Here is a 24,749-nt window from a genome sequence, read left to right on the forward strand (position 1 = left end):
ATATTGTGTCAATGGGGCATTATATCAAGCAATACTTAGTCTTTATTTGAGTTGTAAGTCAGCAGTTAGAATTGAAGGAAGTACAAGAAGATGGTTTAATGTTAAATCTGATGTGAGACAAGGATGTACATTATCCCCTCTGTTATTCATTATCTATATGGATCACATCATGAAGGAAAGTGGCATTAAACCTGATATCAAAATTGAAGATGTTAATCTGAGCTCTTTACTTTATGCAGATGATGTTATACTTCTAAATAAATCTACTACGTCTGCTAGATTCTCTGATTAAATTGAATAGCTGTTGTAATAGATATGGTATGAAGGTCAGCAATAAATAGACAAAGACAATGAAAATAGGCAGAATCATTGAAAATGTCAACTGTGTTGTGAATTGAGAACCTGTTGAACAAGTAAAACATTTCAGCTACTTAGGCACGATTTTTAGTGCAAATGGTAAATTAAATATAGAAATAGACAACAGAATCAGCAAAGCTGGTATGGTGGGAAGTCAACGGAATAAATTCATATGGAATAAGAGAGAAATTAGTCGGAACACTAAATAAGCTGTATACAAGACAGTGTTCAAACCAGTTTTCACTTATGGATGCGAGAGCTGGGTCAGAAGTAAAACACTTGACCAAAGACTAGAGACCGCAGATATGAGAGTCCTGAGAAAGATTAGAGGCGAAAACAGATGGCATCAATGGCAATATCATATTAAAAACAAGAATATTAGGAAAGAACTTGCATTGTCAGCATCCCGGAATGTGTTAGCAGAGCTAATCTCATTTGGTATGGTCACTTAAACAGAATGGGCGAGGAAAGATTAGCAAAACAAGTTTTCTCTGCTAGGTTGGCAGCAAAACGATCCAGAGGAAGACCAAGATATAGGTGGATTGATACATTACAAAGTGCCTTAGATGATAGAAATATAAGATCTGATAATGTTGGAGTCTTGATAAGTAACAGAGTGATTTGGAGGAAAATTGTAGATAGGCAGTTAGTAATGATGTAATTTTTTTCATGTAGTACTATCATATCCTGTATACCCCCCCCCCCCCTTGAGGGTACATGGCAGGAATTTGATGATGATGACATATGGAGGAGAAACATGGACTTTAACAGAAGCCCTAAACAAAAAGCTGAGAACAACACAACATTGCATGGAAAGAAGTATGCTAAAAATAACATTAAGAGATTGGAAGACAAATATCTGGTTAAGATCTCAAACAGGTGTCATGGATATTGTAAAATACATTAAACAGGCTAAGTAGAGATGGGCTGGCCATATTGCCAGATGCAGTGACGAGAGATGGACTAGAAAAACAACAGAGTGGAGAAAATGGATGGAGCAAGACAACCAAGAAGACCGAGAAGAAGGTGGAGAGATGAACTGGAACAAATTGCAGGAGCGAGAGGGATGGGAGAGGCAGAAAACCGAGTGATCTAGAAAATCTCAACTAGAAAAGTTGAGATAAATTATTGATTTATAAAACCTATATTATGCAAAAAGTGACATACTTACTGATTGTTATTTCTCTGATGATATGCATGCAACCATCTAGATGTGGAGTGTGCGCAGAGTGAACAAATAAATTTCTCTGCATTGAAAAGGAATTAATATGTGAGAATTAGAGAAGTTAACCCTTTTCATAGATTACTTCCTTACCATCCTCATATAAGTTTAATGTCTATTTGGTTCAAGAGTAGGTCTAAAGACGATTGAAGACTGCGTGTTTATGATATATAAGAGAGAGAGATAAAGTAATAAGTAAAGAGGATAACTTGATATAAGTTATATAAGAGTCATTACGGAAGTATCACAAAATAAAGTATGGTTTAAAGGTAAATTAAGAAAATAACGACCTTTAACAATAGAAACTGCAGCATCTCTTTAGTCTCCAACCCACCTTTACTTTCTGAATTGACTACCCTATTCAAAATTTTGCTTGTGAGACTAGATTCCTCGCTTGGTCATTCTCACACTCAATCACTTCATGGGTACCTTCACACAAACTCGCTTGTTTCCACGGTAATTGCTTAAGTTTCTCTGAATTTGCACTTCAGCATGCTCGGTGAACAAAGCTCTCTCCGGCCACCTACCACCAAAACCATTTAGATGCAGTCCATCAGCATTGTACAAATCCTTGAAATCTGTGGTGGTCTGTTTGATGGATCAAACAGGGACTACAGATCCACAAATTCTATATTATTCCTTTTGCACAACCTATATATAGACTTATTTAGCTACCAATGCTGTCTCCTCGGTTCACCTCTATCATAGTGTGGTAGGAGACTTAGTCTTCACCTTCTTGCTCTTCAGTTTTGCCTCTTCTAACAGCTCCTTTACATCCTCCCTCATAGAATGCTTCTCTCTTCTCAAATCATTTGTACCAACCAAGACAATCATTTCCTTTGACTGACCATTTTGCATCTGGTAGAAATTTTACATCAGGTTGTTTGCTAGGATAGGAAAATGAGAACTCCGTGGTAGACTCAGGAAGTTAAAGACAGTCAAGGAAAAGAAGAAAGCAGATTGAAAGTTCCTGGCAAATAAGTCAGCTTCTGCTTAGAGAATAAGAGAAAAATGTAAGACAGCAAAGCACTGTGTAAAACTAGCCAAACAAAAAGTCATGAGTAGACTTTGGTAAGAACATAGGAAATAAATCCTTTCCTTCATGCTTACATGATTAGAATACATCATGAAACTTATGGAAACAACTACTGTATTAGAATAAAGCTTTAGTTTAATAAAAACCAAAATAAACACTTGACTATTCGACCTTGACATTAAGGTCATCATCTGGGCTACAATCTACATGGTATGCTAAAGTTACTGACCAACTGTTACAACTATTGGCCTGACCTCTGGTGTAAAAAAAACCTTATTACATCAAAGCTAGAGTTCTGTTATTATTATCTATTAAGTTATAAAAATTAAATTAAGCTGGAGAACAACATCTTTACAAAAAAGAGAAAAAAATTAATTAAATAAAAATCACCTATATAGTATGCGTATAAATTACAACACACTTGTATGGATAGTGGCTAATAAAAATTGAAAAGCTTAGAGTCCTAAAGTTAAGGTTTGCTGGAAAAGTGGGCTTGAATGTATACCATCCAAATTTTTGGGATTTTTATTGTTAAGATTAGGGTGGTTAATCAAAATTTCACAGGTTTCTTTAAATTTCTGTTCATACCAGGTTTTTGTATGATGTACTTTTCCAATCAGTTTTGTGTAGGATGTTAAGAGTGTGACCTGAGAGGCCCTACATAAAATCGATTGGAAAAGTACTTGTTCTTTATCATACAAAAGCCTGGTATGAATGGAAATTTAAAGAAGCCTGTGAAATTTTGATTAAGCACCCTGATCTTAACAATAATGGTGGCATAAAAATTCCAAGAATTTGGATGGCACACATTCTCTCTCTCTCTCATCTCATCCACTTGATAATGGATTGAGTCCACTAAGAAGAGAGGTTCTCCACTTATCATGATCTTTAGCCATCTCACTCATGACTCTATAACTGGGTAGATAGGAATGTTCTTTCAGCAACTTTATCCAAGTACGTCTTGGTCTGCCTCTAGGTCTTTTTCTTCTTATATATCCATTCAGAGCTAAATATGGGAGTCTATGAGGGGCCATTCTCTGAATATGACCAAACCATCTCAGTTGATGCTTAATGATTGTGTCTATTATATTATCTGGGAAGTTTAAATCTGTTCTGACTTGATCATTAGTCTTGTGTTCCATCCAGTGTTATTAATTTTTCTGAGGCATTTCATTTCAAATGCTTGAAGTTTCTTGATTGGTTGTTGAGTTAATCTCCAAGCTTCTGAAACATAAGTAGCCATTGGGATAATAATTTTTTCATATAATTTTAGACTCGTTTGGGATTTTTTTTTTCTTTTCCATATTTTGTTTAGTTTATTCATGTTGGTCCAACCTAGGTTTAGCCTGTGTTTTACTGTTTCCATTTTCTTGAGGTTACTAGATATAGGATTGCCAAGATAAACATATTTATTAACTTGTTCCAGCAGATGATTTTTGAGATTTATAGAAATATTTTCTTCTTCTCTCTTCATTATTTTTGTTTTATCATGATTCAGCCCACCTAATTTTCCAGCAAACTAATTTAGGACTCTAAGCAATTTTTATTAGCCACTATCCATACCAATGTGTTGTAATATTTATATGTATACTATGCTGTATAGGTGATTTTTATTTTATTTATTAATTTAATTTTTTTTTTTGACTTTGATTTAATTTTATAACCTAATTGTTAATAATAACAGGACTCAAGCTTTGATGTAGTAAAGGTTTTTTTTTTTTTTACACCAGAGGTCAGGCCAATAGTTGTAACAGTTAGTCAGTAATTTTAGCATACTATGTAGATGGTAGTGCAGCTTGTTTCTTTGTATATAAGTGTATACTCCAGATGATAACCTTAATGTGAAGGTCAAATCATCCTGTATTTATTTTGGTTTATATTAAACTAAAGTTTTACTCCAACACAGTAGTTGTTTCTCTAAGTTTCATGATGTTTTCTGATCGCTGTGTAAGCATGAAGGAAAAGAAAACAATAGAAGACATTCAAAGAAGCTCAAGGGCCTGAATTAGGAATACATGTTTTTATGAAACCATGGAGCTCACCACCTGTATTATATTACCAGTTCCAAAGTAATATATTCTAAAACTTTCATGATAGAGCAGAATCAATGACCAAATGGTTCCATCTCTTTCCTCTTCAACAGAACTGGACTATTCTACTAATACCTTTCCCTTTTAATCTTATTCTAGTTTCTTATCTCTCTTGCATTTTATTATTATTATTGTTTTACTTTATTTATTTTTCATTTATTTATTTCTTCTTGATAAATTTTTATTTTTTGCTTTTTATTTTTATTTTCCTAAGCCTACCTTTATTTTATTTTTATTCTTTTTTTTTTTATTTTTACATGCCTATTGTCATTCACCCCTTTGATGTTTATTTTATTTTACATCTTTCTTAATTTATATTTTCCAGTGCCTTTTTATATCACTACTTTAAAAAAAAAAAAAAATAAAAAATAATAACCCAACTGTCTAGTCCAGAGAGTGGACAGAAACCACTTTTGGGACCTAATATATTCCCCAAAAATGGAGTGATTTCCCCCCCCCTCCCCTCACACACTGTAAGTTCACTAGGAAAAACTTAGTAGAATTTGAAATATCTCCATAATCTTATCCTCCCTCTCCTTCAGGACAGAACATTCACTTTCTCTTTCCTGTCTTCTCTCTCTCTTAAAGAGAGAGAAGACAGGAAAGAGAAAGTGAGCTGAAGAATGAGCAGATAATGACAGTGCTTAAGAAACAGAATGGCAAGCAAAAAAATAGGAATCAGAGATAGATAGCATTGGAAAGGTATTGTATTCATTTATAGTCATATGTTGAAACCTTCTCTACCTATGACTATAAATGAATACAATACTGTTGATGGAACATGTTCACTAGATATATTAAGTAAGTTTCATGGGTTACACATGAAACAAAATTATATAGAATTTATTCAAAAACTCCAATATATTTCATCCAACGTTACATGGGCATCATCAGGGAGATAGACTTTTAACTACATTCAAAAGATGAATCAAAATAATGTAAATCATGCATATATTAGCTCATGTCTCAGTTGTAGCTGAAGTATATGATATTGCACTATTAGAGTTTAAAGGAATAATCATTGTGTAAGTTGCATAGATTAAAAAAATATAAAAAAATTATTAATTAAAAAAAAACCTTATGAACAATTAATAGTGATCACTTCCCAAATTTGGATATTGAAATACAGTCTGATCCATTCAGGTTTGGATGGTTTCTTAATGTTTCACATTTCAAGTAGAGATGATTGAATTTGAACTTGTTGGAGTGAAGAAGTTTTATTTTGTTCCAAAGTACTCTGAGTTTAGTGTCAATAGCATGAGAAGCAAGGCCAAACTTGTGAGATTCCAAAAATGTAATATAGTCTTGATGTTCTTCAATTCTAATCTGACAGAAAGGCTGGTCTGTCCAAAATAGGAAAGATAACATGACCAGCGTACTTGAATAGACACCTGGTAAGGAAAGAGGTTATAATTTATCATTTGTTGATATTAGGAAGCAAGATGTTTTCTGAGCTGCTTTGAAGGAAGTGCATAGATTGAATTTACAATGAATCCTTGCTATTTGTTCAAGGTTACTTTAAGGTAGGGTATTGAATTACTTCACTTCCCAGAGAAAATAAACTCCTTGTACTCCCATATCAAATTTACTATTGAACATGAATCCAATAACCAGCTACCCTTTTTGGATACTGTAATAATTCATAATCCTACAGGTTGTTGAATAAATATGTCTGAAATTTTCACATTCAGTTTTATTTCTCTTTTTATATATGGGTACTATGAGAGCATATAAAGATATTATAAAGACACTGGTCCTTGGAGCTAGTGATCACTAAACAGAAATTGACGTTCTTTGGACATGTTATGGAAGCTGATGAATCATTGGAAAAGGCAATTATTTGGGGGAAGACTGATGAGGGAATGAGAAGAGGAGGAAGACTACAAAAGAGTTGGATGGACAACATAAAAGAACTTACCAACATACAATTGCTGAAAGAAAGGACAAAAGGCTGAGCGGGATGGAGAGCCTTTGTTCACAAGATCACCAAGAGTCGAAAACGACTGAATGGCACATAACAACAAACTATGAGATCTCTGCTTTATATGGAATTTGCTCATCTGACCAGACCTTCTGAATTATGCTATGTGGCCACTGTAAAATTTCTATACCTCCATATTTGAGTATTTCTGGTTGAATTTCATCTATTCCAGCTGCCTTTCCTCATTTCAGGTTTTTAATGGGTTTTTGTATTTCAAGTATGGACTGCATTCTTGTTGGGAGTTTTTTTACCACTGTGCTGACACTGCTTGTTTCATTTAGCAATTTTTCAAAGTAATTACTCCAGGACATCTAGAATATCTTTGTCTTCAGTTTTCATACCACCTTTATTATCTCTGATTCCTTTTACAGTACTCTTTCCTTCATTTCTAAACTTTTTTCAATACCTTCCAGAATATTTTGCTGCCTTCCTGATATTTATTTTCTATGATCTTATCAAAGTCTTCCCATGAAGAGCACAACCTGATTTACTTGTCAGGGACTTTTGATATGCTTTCTTTTCATTGACTGCCTCTTTAACTTTCTGAGTCCTCCATAAAGTTCTGAATTTTTTTCTATCCTTACAAACTATCTCACCACATGCCATTCTGGCTGGATCAATCAATCACTTTTTTTTAGAGTTTGCCACTGAATTTCCAAGGTTTGGTTCTTGTTTTCAAACTCTCATTTTTTCTTCAATGATGTTTAGAATTTCAGTCTACAGTTCAGCTCTGAAAGCTGCTCAACCTTGATTCGTTTTAAAACTTTCTTACACAATCTTCTTTTCAGTATGAAATTCAATTTTATCCTGCTCAAATTAAATAGTGATTGCTTCCTATTTCAGATCCTCAGTATACTCTTGTATTCTGAACCAGTGGGAAAACATGACTGTCAACTATAACATAGTCAGAGATTTTTATTTCTTGCATCTTCTCTCCATGTGAATATGTGCACGTTTTTATGTTAGAACATGGTGTTAGTAACAACTACCGTATATTACCGCGTATAATGCGAAAAATTTATGGTAAAAAATACTACTTAAAGTTAGGGGTTCGCATTATATGAGGATTTTAAAAAATGTAACATCTTATTAGATTTGCACACACACAATATATACTACCTAATGCCTATGGAACCCCTTGGTGGGATATTAGCAGTTATATCGGTTTAACCACAGTTGATTTTAAATATTATTCGTTAAACCAACCTAGCCTAAAAATGAGCCAACAGAAACGTACACGTTCATCTTTTGAAGCAGGATTTAAATTGCATGTTCTGCAGTTTGCAGAAGAACATAACAATTTTGCTATGAGAGAATTTGGTGTAGCAGAGAGTAATATTAGACTTTGGCTTAAGCAAAAAGACAGTCCTGAAAAAATCTCCAAAACCAAACGTGCCCGTCGTGGAGATGTACCATCCTTTCCAGAACGCAAGGAAGAGCTAAATGAATGGATTTTGACGCAACGACAAGATGGCATTATAGTAACAAGAAATGCAATTCGTTTTCGAGCTCTACAACTCAAGAATGGGAAATTCAAGACACACCAGGTATTTCATCTTTTCTTTTTTCGCCTGGGTGGTGCAACTGATTTATGGAATGCAAAGCATTAACATTACGACACAAATTGTGCAGAAGTTACCAAACAGCTTGAAGAAAAAGTGGAGCCCTTCCATAAATTTATCATAAAATTACAGAAGTGTCACGGATATGAACTTTCCCAAATAGACAATATGGATGAGACGCCCATGTACTTTGATATGCCTGGGAATCGAGAAGTAAACTCAGTTGGTGAAAAGAGTATCCTCATAAAAATAATGGGACATGAAAAAACGCATATTACCGTTGTTCTAGCATGCATGGCAGACGGAACCAAATTGAAGCCAACAGTGATATTTAAAAGGAAGAAAATTCCGAAGCATATGAAATTTCCACCGGGTGTCATTGTTCACGCCAATCAGAAAGGTTGGATGGATGAAGGTGTACAATTGTGGATGGATCAAGTATGGAACATACGTTTAGGCAGCTTGTTACGACAATGAAGCATGCTAGTCTGGGATATGTTCCAGGCGCATTTAATGGAGGCAAGCAAAGAGAAAGCACGTGAGTTACATACAGACCTAGCAGTCGTACCGGGTGGTCTAACTTCTGTTTTGCAACCGCTTGATGTCAGCTTGATTAAGCCATTTAAAGATCACTTATGTGAAAAATGGAGAGAATGGATGTCATCTGGTTTGGTGAAGATGAAAGGGTGGGAATTTTCAGAAGCCTGAGATGACCCTAGTCACCAGCTGGGTTAAAGAAGCTTGGGATTCGATACCATCTGAAATGATTCAACGCTCATTTCTTAAATGTGGAATAAGTAATTCAATGGATGGATCCAAAGATGACGTCATATACCAAAGCGAGGATGATGCACAACAAAATGGAGAGCACGATGACAACTTCTACACCGATGACGCAATGCCTACAGATGAATTTATAAATGAAATGTTTGATGAAGATGAAACATCAAAAGATGAAGAATTTAAAGAATTTTGACATTTTGTTTTAAAATAAATATTTCTTTCGTTAATTCGTATTGTATTATTTATAATGTTATGGAAGAAGATTAACAGATCGCATTATACGTGGACATGGCATTTTAGGGCTAGTTTTCAAACAGAAGTTCTAGTTCGCATTATATGCAAAAATATACGGTAGTCCATATCCTGAATAGAAATCCAGCAGGCACTTTCCACTATTATTAACTTGACTCCTTTCTCCAAATCATTTCTATATGTCTGGTAATCATTTCCTACTCTGCTGTTTAGATCTCCAACAAGGATCAACTTTCTTATTTTCATTGTGTCAGCTGCCTGCTGTAATGCCTTGAAAAAATATCTCCATTTCTTCATTATTAGAACCTTCTGTGGAACCATAGGTACAAATAAGTCTCATTGTCCAGTTCTCCATTCTGATCTTTGCCCACATCACTTTATTTGATATTGCTTGCTATTCAAGAAGATTGCTTTTATTTTTAGTATTGAAACTATAGCTACGCTTTTTTTTTCCCCCCTAATTTTCATTGCTTGAATATAACATTGCTTAGAAGGATTTCGCCTGTTTTTGTCTTCTTGGTTTGTCATGCCTATTATGTTAGTCTGATATTCATCTTGTTCTTCTGCTAGTTCCATTTCTTTTCCATTAATGCTTAAACCACAGTATAAAATGATAGTACCAATCATGAACTCTGCTAATTTTGAGTTCGGATACATTCCAGGATTTGTTTCAGCAGTTGACTTTTTGCTGTTTGCCCTGATGAAAACAATGGGGATCTTGTTTAACCTGGTGATGTCCCACCCAGCATTGAAATTGTCACGTTGTACCATAATTTTACATTGTGGTTTAACCCAATTAGAATAACAATCCCAAATTGCCAGCTCATCCTCATTTTTTCAGTATCCAGGTAAATGCCTAACAGGATGCACCACAAGAATGTGAGGATTAGACATTAAGTCAGAAGCCCTGATCCATTATCTGCATTCCTTAAAAGGCTACATGGAGATTATATAAGAATGCTATACAGAGCTGTAATTATCAAATGCCTAACAGGATGCACCACAAGAATGTGAGGATTAGACATTAGGTCAGAAGCCCTGATCCATTCTCTGCATTCCTTAAAAGGCTACGTGGAGATTATATAAGAATGCTATACAGAGCTGTATAGCATTGAGTTATACAGCGCTGATCCTTAAGTATCCCAGATTCATCTTTTTACTAAGATAAAAATGTAATTATCAAATGTGTTCAAGGTCAGTTTTGGGTAGTGAGTGGGGGGGGGGGGGGGGCACTCAGCAGAAAACCAATCCCTTGGCCAGAGTTTGAAACTGACTCATAACTTGAGGGAGGACATAAACAACAGGTGAATCATACTAATCACCACTGTGGCCAAAATAATATGTATACCACAGAATTCACCATCTTGTAAGCTAGTGTGCGTGTATATATATTCACTTGGCTTATTCTCTCTGTTGTTATTCTCCCTTATAAATAAAAGCTAAATTTTATCTTGCTGCCCAAATAACTTCATATTCTTCACTGTATTTAAACAAAACAGCACATAGAATGCACATGATTTAGTATCAAATTTATATTAAAGCAATTTTCCTCATAAGTGATGACTAAATAGAGTTGGTCCATTATAACAGACATGTATAGCAAAAGGAATAATTTGGAAAGGGTGTTGCAGCAAGTTTCATTTAAACCCATATTCTTCAAGCTTTGGAGGAGGAAATGTTTGAGCATATTGTAATTGAATTTGCTTTAATGGTGTTTTTTTCTGTTTACTCAAATATAATGAAATTAATATTAATCATGAAAAATATTATTCAAGCTGAAGTCAGATTATGCCATAAGAAAGGTTGGGGGAGACGACAGTTTCATGCTATTTCCCTTAAATTTAAAAATATTCTAATCAGATATCATTGCTACATTGTTTGCTGATTTGGATGCTAATCATTTATCTCTTTTCTACAGAATGTTCATATCAACCAATCTCTACTAGTGGAATAATCTCATTGCCCATATTTCCTGATAATTTGAAATTTTCCAGCATTGAATGCCAATTTAAGTTTGTTTCTGAGCACAGAGTAATACCAAATATTGTATTTGAAGTCTTTAATCTTCCAGAAAAAAAAAGTAGCTTGACTGTTACTGGCAGTGATGGACAGGATCAAACTTACTCAGGTAATATTTTTCCTTTTTCAAATAGAAATTAAATATCATTTATCATTAGTGGAATGTTGAAATGTTTTATTTAGAATCACTGAGTCTTTCAAAATTTATTTCTCTGATTTTACTGTCTTAATTTGTCATGTTTGTTTTCATTACATTATGAAGTCACTGAAAAATGCATGGATTACATTAAAAAAGTAAATTGTGCTTATGTTATTATCAAGTAGTACACATTGCTGTCAAGTGGTAGAAATCCATTATAGTTGGGTTTAAATTTATTACACCAAATTCGGGTTCATTTCAAGAAAAACTAGTAAAAATAGAGAGCGGACATATGTTTTGAGATTATTGAATGCAGTAATGATGCCATAATCAAGACAATAAAAATAAAACAATTTACTTCATTCTAATAGAACTCTGTGACATTATATACTAAATCTCATTTTAAATGTGCATTCCAGAAAAAGCTATCAAAGGCATGAAATGTGGAAAGGCAGCAGGAGTAGGTGATATTCAACCAGAAATGCTGAAGTATGGTGGTATAAAAGTCTTACAGTTCAGAAGTCCTGAACACAGGAAAGAATTACTCTGTAGAACACTCAGTAGAGATATTTCCCTACTGAGTGTTCCTGGTAAGATATATGCAAGTATACTTGAGAAATGGTTGAGAAGAATTGTGGAAGAAAAGCTTGGTAAAGAAAAGGCTGGATTCAGGCCAAATAAGGGGTGTCAGGATCAGATCTTCACTTTACGACAAATAGTTGAAAAATCATGGGAATATAACAAAGATCTGTATTTAAGTTTTGTCGATCTGGAAAAAGCAAGAACATAGAAAATAAATATCAAGAAGGTGGTAAGATATTCTGGAGGTTGTTGAAGAAGCTTAGAAATGGAGGAAAGAGTGCTGTAAAAGGAGTTAGAGATGATAAAGGTGACATGAAAATGAGAGAAAAAGATATCCTTGAAGTATGGAGTAATTACTTCAAAAAATTGCTAAATGAAACAAGCAGTGATTGCATAGTGATAAAAAAAACACTCAACAGGCATACAGTCAACAATACATATCCATACTTGAAGTAGAAAAAGGCATCAAAGGCTTGAAATGTGGAAAGGCAGCTCGAATAGATGATATTCAACTACAAATGCTGAAGTATGGTGGTATAAAAGTCTTACAGTGGCTGCACTGCATAGTTCAGAAAGCATACACACAGGGACAAATTACTGATGATTGGAGCAGAGCTCTAATAGTACCCATATATAAAAAGGGAAATAAAACTGAATGTGAGAATTACAGAGGCATTTCCCTACTGAGTGTTCCTAGCAAGATCTATGCAAGTATACTTGAGAAACGATTGAGAAGAATTGTGGAAGAAAAGCTTGGTGAAGAACAAGCTGGATTCAGGCCAAATAGAGGCTGTCAGAATTAGATCTTCACTTTACGAGAAATAGTTGAGAAATCATGGGAATATAACAAAGATGTGTATTTAAGTTTTGTCGATTTGGAAAAGGAATATGACAAGGTGCCAAGAGAGAAGCTATTCAATACGCTACAGTCATATGGTGTCAATGGGGCATTATATCAAGTAATACTTAGTCTTTATTTGAGTTGTAAGTCACAAGTTAGAATTGAAGGAAATACAGGAAGATGGTTTAATTTTAAATCTGGTGTGAGACAAGGATGTACATTATTCCCTCTGTTATTCGTTATCTATATGGATCACATTATGAAGGAAAGTGGTATTAAACATGATATCGGAATTGGAGATGTTAATGTCAGCTCTTTGCTTTATGCAGACGATTATACTTCTAAATAAATCTGCTACAAGTTTGCGAGATTCCCTGACTAAATTGAATAACTGTTGTAATAGATATGGTATGAAGGTCAGCAATAAAAAGACAAAGACAATGAAAATAGGTAGAATCGTTGAAATGTCAACTGTGTTGTAAATGGAGAACCTGTGGAACAAGTAAAACATTTCAGACATTGTCAGCATCCAGGAATGCTTTAGCAGATCTAATCTCAGGTGGTATGTTTACTTAAACAGAATGGACGAGTTAAGATTAGCAAAACCAGTGTTCTATTCCAGGTTGGCAGGAAAACAACCCAGAGGAAGACCAAGATCTAGGTGGATTGATACGGTGTAACAATTGAAGTGTAATGCGTTATTGTAAACGGGGGCGATGATCGCTCTGCGGCTTTTGGCTTCAGTTGACCTCCTGCAGCAAAAAATATCCGACCAACACTGCCTCAGGTATTTACATTGGCTGTTCTCTCGTCATTCCCATTATTCTCCCTCTGGCATGGGTTCGCCGTAACATCCGGTCCTCTGGATCCTATTCCCAATATTTCTGCCTCTAACTGCTGTCCCTGATGTTCGGCTCAGTCCCTTTTTATTTCACGTTCTCTGGGACCTTGCATGAAGGGGTGTAACTCTGAAGAATTCGGCACGACTCCTTGATCTTCTGTTAAGACCGACCCATTATTTCTTTTCCTCCGTGCACTCCTTTAATCTTATCTTGTCGGGCAGTGGAAACTTGTCTGAACCGTGCCGATCTCCTTTTCACTGACTTTGAAGGTGTTTATATGCAGAGCTTGCAAACAACTTTCTTATACACTTAAATCATAAACAACTTTCTTATGCCCTTGTATAGAGCTATTATACAAAGTTCCAGTGGCAAAGCATTGCCTTTGTTTTTGACATTCTAGAAATTTTTGTTAAAGCAGTAAGTACAGTCAATTCCCATAGGGGTATTTACATTAATATTTAGCATAAAATATATAGAGACATACAAGGTTATTTTTGTAGCAATCTCATTAGACTTGACCTCTGTAAAAATCTATGTAAAGCACTTTGGTATTTCCAAGCTACATTGAATTTTACCATGGTACAAAGTGCCTTAGACGATAGAAATATAAGATCTGATAATGTTGGAGTCTTGACAAGTAACAGGCTGATTTGGAGGAAAATTGTAGATAGGATGTTAGTAATGATGTAAATTTTTCACATAGTACTATCATATCCTGTATACCCCTTGAGGATACATGGCAGGAATTTGATGTGCATTCCACCATTTATCACTTGCTCTAATCTTTACAAAATATTCCATTGCTACAATTAAAACTGCTTATATTTATGCTTTAAACTCTTCTGATGTTATTCTTTAGATCAGTTAGTGTCTATTAACACACACACACACACACCACACACACACACACACACACACGCAAAACCTGTCTTGAAAATACCCCCCCCACACACACACAAAAAGCTCAAATTGTCAAATCAGGGACCATGCAGACTAGCTGATAATCACTAAAATGTGATAACTGACATAGGTGTCAGTTTCTCTTGTATGAACTAGATCTGTCTTGAAACTACATAGTGGAAACATGATTCAGTTTCTGTAATTTGGTTGCATAAAAGGTATTTATTGTTTTTCTGTTGCTCACCAGTAATAGTTACCATATTGTCATTATATCCATTGTTGATCTGACTCTACTTATCTGATTTGTGTGCTAATTTCTGGATATTCTGCAACACTGGCCTTTATGTATTGAAATCACTTTCAACTTATCACTTGGATTTTCTGATCATAAAGTTTGATCCTGTAGTTGTGATAATGAATGGGGGATGGAATAAATGGTAGATTACTGTATATATTTCCTCTATCCATTGTAGCTGTTAGCCTGTTATAAAATATAACCAGATTACTGAAACATGACTACCTTTTTAATCTAATCCATGCTTTCCTCTTTAAAATTCAAAATTTCATCAATCCAGCTATGTATTCTTACCCTCTACGACACTTCTACATAATCATAAACTACATACCTATGGACAGTTGTAAAGGAAAGGGTTTGATCATCTGTCAGCCCTTTTCCAATATCATTAATGTATAGATTAAACAACAAAATGCTCTCATTGTTTGGAGTTCCAAAGTTCACTTATGAATGCCTTTTTGTGATAATCAACATCTTAGTATTCATACCAGAATGGTATGGATATTAAGTTATGGATATTAAACACAAATGTTGATTATCATTTGTGTTTTCTCTTCATAACATCATGCCTGTGGATAATAATTAACTATACTTATTTAGCTATTATATTATTAGGGAAATATTATGCCTTGGCCACCCAGGCATCTTAATGGGTACAAAGAAATATCTCCTAGCATATACATGCAGGCACATTAACAGAAAGGCAGATGCAGACAGTACAAAAAGGCTGGATCCTACAGTCCTAACTGGTACCTTCTATGATGTGGTGATAGGATCTTGCTGAGTGTCTTGAGATGATGGTTTCTCAAATTTTTAGTACTGTGAGACATCTGGTCTTCAAAAGATCCATCTGCTAGATCATCCTGGTGCCATGTTATCTCTTGCTCCTGCAAACTGACAAAGTGGAAAAACTACTGATATTCATATGGAAGAATACAAAGCTATCCATTATGAACACTACAGCTATTCCAAGGCAGCAGACCATGCTGTGGATATAGATCACTAGATTCAGTGAGTAGGAGGTCTCCCATTTAAACAGAAGCAGATTTAAATCTGAGTAACTATTTTTAGAACCTGTCACAGGAATATAATGTACTTCATATCTGAAAAAATTTGGTGGCCTCACATTACCAAAAATCTGAGAGACCTTCAATTGAATCCCATCACTGTACCCAGTTGGGTGCCAGGACTGTAGGATTTCATCCTTTTTTACACCCTGTCTGTGTTTGCCTTCCTGCTTGGGGAGCTAGGTAAAATAGTTGAGCTAGGTTAAATATATTTAGTTACATATTATCCATATAATGTGTTTTTTATTTGGACGAATCAAGAGTGGAAGAGGACAGAGAGAGAAAGCGAGAAGCCAAGAGAGTTGTTGCGAAGGCCATGGTATATCAAGATCTTTATGATCAATTAGAAACAAAGGAAAGACAGAGAAAAATTTATCGATTGGCAAAATATAGAAATAAGGCATCAAAGGACATCATGCATGTAAGGCAGATCAAAGACTCTGGAGGAAGATTATTAAGGAGGGATGTGGATATAAGAAACAGATGGAGAATATACTTTGAAGGGCTTTTGAATGAGGAAAATGCAAAGACTCACAGAGAAGATAGGAAGCCTTATGAGGGGATGGTGCAGAACATCAGTAGAGTGGAAGTGAAGGAGGCTATAAAGAGGATGAAGAATGGAAAATCAGTGGACCCTGACAGGATCCCAGTGGAGGCATGGAAGGCACTGGGGGAAGAGGGAATTGACATGCTGTGGGACCTGTTCATAAAGGTTTGCCAACAGGAAAATATACCCAAGGAGTGGAGGGAAAGTACTTTTGTCCCCATCTACAAAGGTAAAGGGGATGCACAAGACTAGGAATTGCAGAGGAATAAAGTTGATGTCCCAAACAATGAAAATCATAGACAGGATTCTTGATGGAAGACTGAGGAAGGAGGTGGAGATTGCAAAAGAGCAATTTGACTTCATGCCTGGTCGATCGATGAAAGATGCTATATTTGGGTTATGGCAGATGATGGAAAAGTTTTGAGAGAAACAACTGGAGCTGCATCTGTCTTTATTGATCTGGAGAAAGCGTACAATAGAGTACTGAGGAAAGAAGTCTGGAGGTGTCTGAGGGAGAAGTACCAGAGAAATATGTCAGATTGGTGTAGGTGATGTACAGAAATGTGAAGATAAGAGTTCGGACCTGCCTGGAAGAGAGAGAAAGTTTTCAAGTGACAGTTGACTTGGCACAAGGGTCAGCATTGAGTCCGTTCCTGTTTAATATTGTGATGGAGGAGGTGAGAGAAGACATGCCTTGGACAATGTTGTATGCAGATGACATCGTGCTATGTACAGAATCAAGAAGTGGCAACTAAACTGGAAAGGTGGAGGAAAGTACTGGAAGAGAGAGGTATGAGACTGAGCAAAAGTAAGCTGCCATCCACTTTGCAACACAAAAGTATATGTGTTGCAAAGTGGATGGCAGCCAGGAGACAGATCTGGAGCTGGAAAGAAATGTCATCAGGAAGGTTAGGGACTTTAGATACTTTGGTTCAACAGTGAAAGAGGATGGAGAGGCTGAAAAGGAAGTAGGATGCAGGATACAAGCAGGATGGAGGAACTGGAGAGAGATGGCTTGAGCTATGCAATAAAAGGGTGCTGATCAATCTAAAAGGCAAAATCTACAGGATGGTAGTGAAACCAGCTATGATGTATACTATGGAAACTGTTGCCCTGAGGAAAAATAACATCAGCAGGATGGAGGCAGCAGAGATGAGAATGCTCCGGTGAATATGCGGTATGACCAGAAAGGATCGCCTGAGAAATGACTGTTAGGGGAATGGGGAATGTTACAAACTTAGGAGTGAAGATACAGGAGGAAAGGTTGAGATGGTTTGGTCATGTGATGAGGATGAGTATGTTGAAAGAAAGGTCATGCAGATTGAGGTACAGGAGAGGAGGAAGTGCAGGAGGCCAAAGAAGAAATGGAGGGAGCTGGTGAAGGAAGACTTGAGGGATGAACAACTTGGATGTGGTTACAGCCCAAGACAGGAGGATGTGAAGGAGACTCAATGAGAACAGCGATCCTACTTAAGTGGGACAAGCTGCAGAAGAAGAAGAAATGTGAATGAATTTTCTTGACTTTCAAGTTATATTCACTTTATTCAAGTGTTTTGTAATATCAGTTCCAAGTGCAAGGTATCTTGAAAAAATGATTTAAGCTCATTTCCAGAAACTGCTGATTTCTTACTTCAAATTACAACAGTATCCTCCCATTATTTAACACTTATGAATAGTAGAGGCCATCTCATACTCAATTATATATCACTGAAAAAAAAAAATCTTATGATTTAAATTATGCTTTTGAATTGTCTCTTGCAGAATGCACAGTTAGATGTACATTCAGGTGCAGTACCAGGCAGTTGTATTTATGGAAAATACTGTTTCATTTTGAAATTCAAGAGAGCAAAAATTTATAGCCTTGAGTTACACAAGTATTATAGAACACACACATACCGTTCACTGAATTAAAAATTTTGTAGAAATCAGTGGTTTCCATATAGGCATGCAACTGCCAGTACTAATCCTCTTCAGATCTTTGTACAGAGTTCGGTAAGATATGGGTCTAGAACAGCCTTCATTAAATGCTTTGGTCAAGTGCTGCACACAGGAAGTTCTGTTTGTCTGTACAGGCTTCTCAGACAATGGCAGTCTTTCTTGACAGACTGTCTTAGGATGACAGTTACACCTCTTTGATATGTGGGTTATCTTCCAGTGATTAAACACCTGGGATATCTCACCTTTGGAGAACCAGTCAGCTCTGCTGTTTTCCAAATTGCGACTCCAACCAGATGGGCACCCATGATAAGCCCTTTATCGAACTCTGAAAGATCCTTTATTTTTCCCATTGTGATCACCACTATTAACAATTACTGATCAGCATCATTCTTAAATAGTTGCCTAGAACACATGGTGATGCATGTGATGAAATATTTTGCATATACTAATTAAAAGAAACACGTATTAACCACAGTAAAAATTATTTAATTGTAAATATTTCATCCTAAGTATGTTAGAACATCATCAGTACAGAACTGATATTAGTTTTAAACAATGACAATTAACAACAATATTTAAATTAAATAATTTTCACTGTGGTTAATACATGTTTTTTTAATTATGTTTGCACCACAGGTTTCATTATTTAAAAAAAAAAAAGGTTTCTGGTATGTGTATAAAACCCTTTCTCACTCCTTTATGATTCCTTTGAGATGCAAGAGTTGATACATCTTAAAACCAACATTTGTGAAGAAGTCATGGTTGGTATAAAAAAAGACAACTTGTACAGATTCTTTTCTCCCTCATGCAGTCACATGATTTATTTTAAAGTAAATTATGTGTCTTAAATTATATTATTAAGCCTCCATGGATAAAAATCATTCACACATCCACAGATTTCATGCCTTCTCTTAAACTTATCCACACTAGATGGACTTACAACTTCAACAGGCAAGCTGCTCACTCATGGTTCTAGAGAAAAATATAGCCCTTACTCCTTTCTTAACTGAACACAAACTTAATTTGCATGGGTACCCCCCCCCCCCTTGTACTCTCCCTACCCTCCATATAATGAAAAGTTTTATCAACTGATATTTTCTGAGAAGTTTATAGACTTCTATATCATTCCCTCTTTCTCCTGTTAACTAGTCTGTTTTTAGTCTGTAATCTACATTCCATAATCCTGATGCTACCTTTGTAACTCTTCTTTTCAGCTTTTCCATAACTGCTTTATTCCTTTGGAACCCAGAAGACCATATCTGCACACAGTAGTCCAGGTGCCTGTAAAAATGCAAAATGACTTCTATACCCTTACATGTCAATGTTCATTTTGAAATATCAATTATCCTCTGAGTTGAATTTGCAGTTTTTGTTATGTGACCTTTTGAACTTTAACTTTGTATTCATTATAACTCCAAAATCTCTAGCCACATGAGTTACTCCATGCCCAGTTCCACCAATATAATATGCTGTTGGATGGATATTGCATTGTGCCAAAGTGCACAACTTTACACTTACTAACAATGAATTGATAGCCATTATTGTTTATCCACACTTTCATCCTATTCAAATCACCTTCTGAATGCTGTATATCAATAGGATCTGTGATTGCCCTTCTTATCCTTGCATCATCAGAAAACAGTCAAAAAGCTACTGTCATTCCCTTACCGTTATCATTAATGTATAGATTCAGTGCTTTTATGATCGTACGCAACAGTATGGTGTGTACTGGTAACTTCGTTAACTAATATATGGTGTTGCTGGAGCACAGACAGTGTCATGGAGCACTGTTTCACAACTGCACCCTCAAAATGGAATGCTTCATTCCTACTGCATGAATGGATTGGGGAGGACAGAAACTGGAATCCCTGATTTGAAGACTAAACATAGTATTGGCTAATTCTGTTCTCTAGTAAGCTTCAGGTAGTCATTACCCATCTTAATGCAGGATATAGGTGGCATTTCCTTCAACTAGGAAGATATCATTTTGTCAGGAATGCTTGTTGGATGTGACCTTTTGTGAAAATAACCCTCATAAGAAGCTTGAACTGACCGGGAGCTGTATATTGCATGTCACACTTCACATTAGTGACCTGTATAGGTAATGTTACTCCTAAATAGATCTAGTAGGGTTAACTAAATTGAATAACAACTGTTACGAAGTTGGCATGAAAATCAGCCCTGAAAAGGAAAATTGTCAAGAATATATGAAACATACCTGCATTCTCACTGAAAAATGTCCAGAACGAGTAAAATATTTGAGCTATTTAGACATAATTTTTAGTGAAGATGGTAAATTACAAATAGAAATAAATAATAGATTAAAGAAAGCTGGTATGGTGGGCGAATCATTGAATAAATTTATGTGCTGTATTAAAGCCCAAACTAGCAGTATGAATGTTTTATTCAAATCAATTTTAACTAATGGATTTGGAAATTAAACTGTTGATCAGAAACTGTAGACTGCATATATGACATTTCAGAGAAACATTAGAAACAGATGACATTAATAGTAGAATCATATTAGAAATGACGATATAAAAAGAATTTGACATTACTAGCATTTAAGGATTTGTCAACAGGACTAATTTGAGATAGTCCTGTTGCTTAAAATGAGAGGGTAAAGAAATCAGATGAACCTTTTAACATGCTATCCTGAATGGAAAAGATCCAAAGGAAGACCAAGATCTAGGTGGATTAGTGAAGTGTAGTTATAATAAATTTAGTTTAATCCTTTATCCAAGTAAACAAACAAAGTTTGCGCCTGAAAATATCTTCAGGACTGGGGTAAGGTAGTGCAACACCAGGAAACTCCGAGCAAAGGTAGACCAAGCTCTCATTACTCCTTGTCTCAGTATCTCCCATAATGCAAAGCACATCTTCTTGCAGACATGTATACTGCTGTGCATTAAGGGAAGGGCCACTACCCAGACCAGTTTCTAGTGTAGTTAGTAAGTGGCACAAATTTAAAATATTAATGGGATTAGAAGAAAATTGTTGATAGGAAGCTACTAATGGAAATATATGTAGTAGTCAGTAGTTTCTGATGAATTAAAGTTGTGTTGATGACTTATTGGATATTAAGCTGGTTAATGTGACAAATGATTTCATAATCAACTTTTTTTTTGTTAATTTCATATAGTAGAATAAGTTCTACATTCTGAAATTTGACAAAATTTAAATTATAAATGAAATAGCAATTTAAGACTTGTTCAGAAAACTCAAATTAGAAGAATTGATATACACATTTACGCTCATCGACTTGCCCATTTGATTGTTTATTTTTGTTTAGGTCAAGAAAAGCCAATGGATATATTTGGATCTAGTGAAAAAGATAATCTTTTTCTGAAGTTCAATCTCTCAGGCTCTGTAAATAACAGTGTTACTTTCTTCTATGGTCATGTTTTAGATGGTAAGCAGTTCTTTATTAACCTTTAGCCATTTCTCTGATTTAGTTTTAGACAGGATTTAGTTTTGTAAGCTTCTAAGGTATAATAATATATCAGATTTAATGCAATTTCAAAATGTGTGTTAATTTTTTAAATTTTTATTTTCTTTCTTCTCAAGCCTGTGGTTATCGTAAAATTAAGAGAGGTTCACCATTTACATTAATTCCTCCTACCCCTCAAGTGCTTGGAACTGAAGATTCAAATTATGAATGCCATTGGTTGATAGAAAGTGAACCATATACTGTGTTAGGTGTGGAACTGCATGATCTCATGTTATATGCTCAGCAGCAGTTTATAATCAATGATGGCAAAAGTCAACTATCCACCCCGTTACTCCAAATTACCAGTCTTACTCAACGTGGTGCCACAGGTATAGAAAAGTCTCAGATAAATGAGATAATTTGCTTATTTAATAATTATTTCATTGTTTATGCAATTTGTTTAGTCAAAAGCTTTAAATCATTATGAATATAAACCATGATTGTTATCACAATTATTTGCTCTTTAATTGATAATTTACTCATTTAAAATGCAGACATTTTTACTTTGCTTTTTAAGTTGTTTGGATTTCACTCAGTTTAATGACTTCATGTTTTATTATTCATTTTATCATTTTTATTTTTTTGTTATAATAAGTATACACCATCTGCTCATAACTGTAGCAAACTCCAGGAAAACTAGGATGTGCATTTATCATGATGCACATGAATATGTTTATCATGGCTAATTATTTGCAATTTAAGCAGAGTGAGATGTGTCAGCAGTGTTTATATGATGACTGGCCAAATGCTTTTCCAGAGGAAATTTAAAAACTTTTCTTGTTTATAAAAATATATTAAAAAGAAATGTTTTTTATCTTATAAGATTTACCTTATATTTCATCTAATATGAACAAAACCTGAATTAACAGACATTATTCATCCTACACAATACAAATACAACAAAAGTGCATGCAGTTCCTTGGAGTCCAAACGATAATAATAGTTAGAAAACATAATAACCCAATTATATCCTCTCACAAACATTTTTTAAAAACAATCTATTTTATATTGTAAATATTGTATATCTTTGATTTTCTGCATTTTTAGTTCCCATGTACTTCTACACATTTTCCATCCCCCTTTCCTTTCAGTTATTATTATTATTTCGGGCTACTCCAGGGAGTCCTTGCACTCATCGAGGGAGGCCCTAAACATCATGTCCACACAACTATACGACATTCTCACAGTATCTATCATACCTTGCCTTGAACTCGCTCACTGTCATAGCACCCACAACAGACTCTGGTAGCTTATTCCACTCATTTACCACTCTAAAAGTAAAGAACCGAGCTCTAACACCCGTGCTATCCACACTCTTGCCCAGCTTCCATAGGTGTCCCCTAGTTCTCCCACCGCCAGTCCTGATCTCAAAATATTCCTCTGAATTAATCTTATAGAATCCTTTTAGCAATTTGAATGTCTCAATCATATCTCCCCTTTTCTGCCTATCAACTAGTTTCTGCAACCCACAAATCTTCAACCTGTTCTCATATGGTTCATTCCATAGGCCTACTATCATCTTAGTCACTCGCCTCTGGATCCTCTCCACCTCCTCCCCATTAAGAGAGAACCAAGGTGACCAAATCTGGGCACAGTAGTCGAGATGAAGTCTTATTAAGGCTCAGTACAGAGGTCCAATAACTTGCTTGTCTCTGCTCGTCAAGGTATTTTTCAACAACCAAGTGAGTTGATAAGCTGATTTAGCTACTTTCGCAATGTGCCCCCTGAACTTCATCTCCCTATCCACCAACACTCCCAAGTCCCTGGCCTCATCAATCTCTTGAAGTACAGTTCCACCCATGTGGTACACCCCAAAATGCATAACCTTACATTTTGTCACATTAAATTGACATCCATTCTCCTTAGCCCAGAACTCCAATCTATCTAAGTCATCCTGCAAGACTTTGACATCTTCTGCATTCACTATTGCCCTCCCCAACTTTGCATCATCAGTGAACAAATGAACTGTTCCACTAGATCCTTCCCTATATTGCTCAAGTTTTATAGCAAGGTAATGGCTGAACTGGATAAGGGAAATGGGTTTACAGTGATACTGCTGGACCTGGTTAATGAACAGATTAAACAACAGTGGTATAAGAACAGAACCTGGCGGCACACCACTAGTCACAGGCCGTCTTTTGGACTCTACTCCTGAATAAACTACTCTTTGATATCTCTCCATCAACCACCCACCTATCCATCTCACCAACCCTGTATCCATTCCCATATGTTGTAGTTTACGGATTATAATTCCATGCAGTATCCTCTCAAATGCCTTAACCAGGTCCAGCAGTATCACTGTAAACCCATTTCCCTTATCCAGTTCAGCCATTACCTTGCTATAAAACTTGAGCAAGTTACTCAGGCATGATCTACCCTTTACAAAGCCATGCTGTCCCCTGTACAGTATCTCATTTTCATCAATCCATTCCTGTATTTTTCCCTTGACTACTTTCTCCAAGACCTTAACAACAACTCCTGATATGCTGATTGGTCGGTAATTTGCAACCATAGTCTTAGATCCTCCTTTATGCAGCGAAACTATTTTCCCCTCTTTCCACGCCTTTGGGACTAAACCAGACCCAAGACTCAGATTAAACAACATGGTCAAGGGCACTGATAATTCCTTAGCCGCTTCCTCCAAGACCCGTGCCAGTATACCATCCAATCCTACAGATGTATTCACATTAAGGTTCTGTGATAGACTATTCACCTCCACTTCATCACAGTTCCTGTATAAACTAATGGCTCCTTCATTTTTTCAATGTCACCACCTGGATGATATACTTTTGCAAAGTGCGCGCTC

General features: G+C 35.6%; 1 protein-coding gene across 2 annotated transcripts in view; it reads left to right on the forward strand.

The window, feature by feature from the left end:
• The window catches only part of LOC150103949 (cubilin-like), a 283,125-nt gene that overhangs the window by 103,773 nt on the left and 154,603 nt on the right, over positions 1-24,749 (forward strand). For both annotated transcript variants that reach the window (XM_090397190.1, XM_090397189.1), the window contains exons 6-8: positions 11,202-11,411; positions 21,746-21,865; positions 22,021-22,272. In XM_090397190.1, coding sequence (XP_090253316.1) covers positions 11,202-11,411; positions 21,746-21,865; positions 22,021-22,272 — 582 coding nt within the window. The remainder of the gene's footprint in view (positions 1-11,201; positions 11,412-21,745; positions 21,866-22,020; positions 22,273-24,749) is intronic.

This window comes from Typopeltis vanoorti, chromosome 8 (genome assembly GCF_054136105.1).
Source record: "Typopeltis vanoorti isolate ZY-2024b chromosome 8, IOZ_Tvanoo_1.0, whole genome shotgun sequence".
NCBI lineage: Eukaryota > Metazoa > Arthropoda > Arachnida > Uropygi > Thelyphonidae > Typopeltis > Typopeltis vanoorti.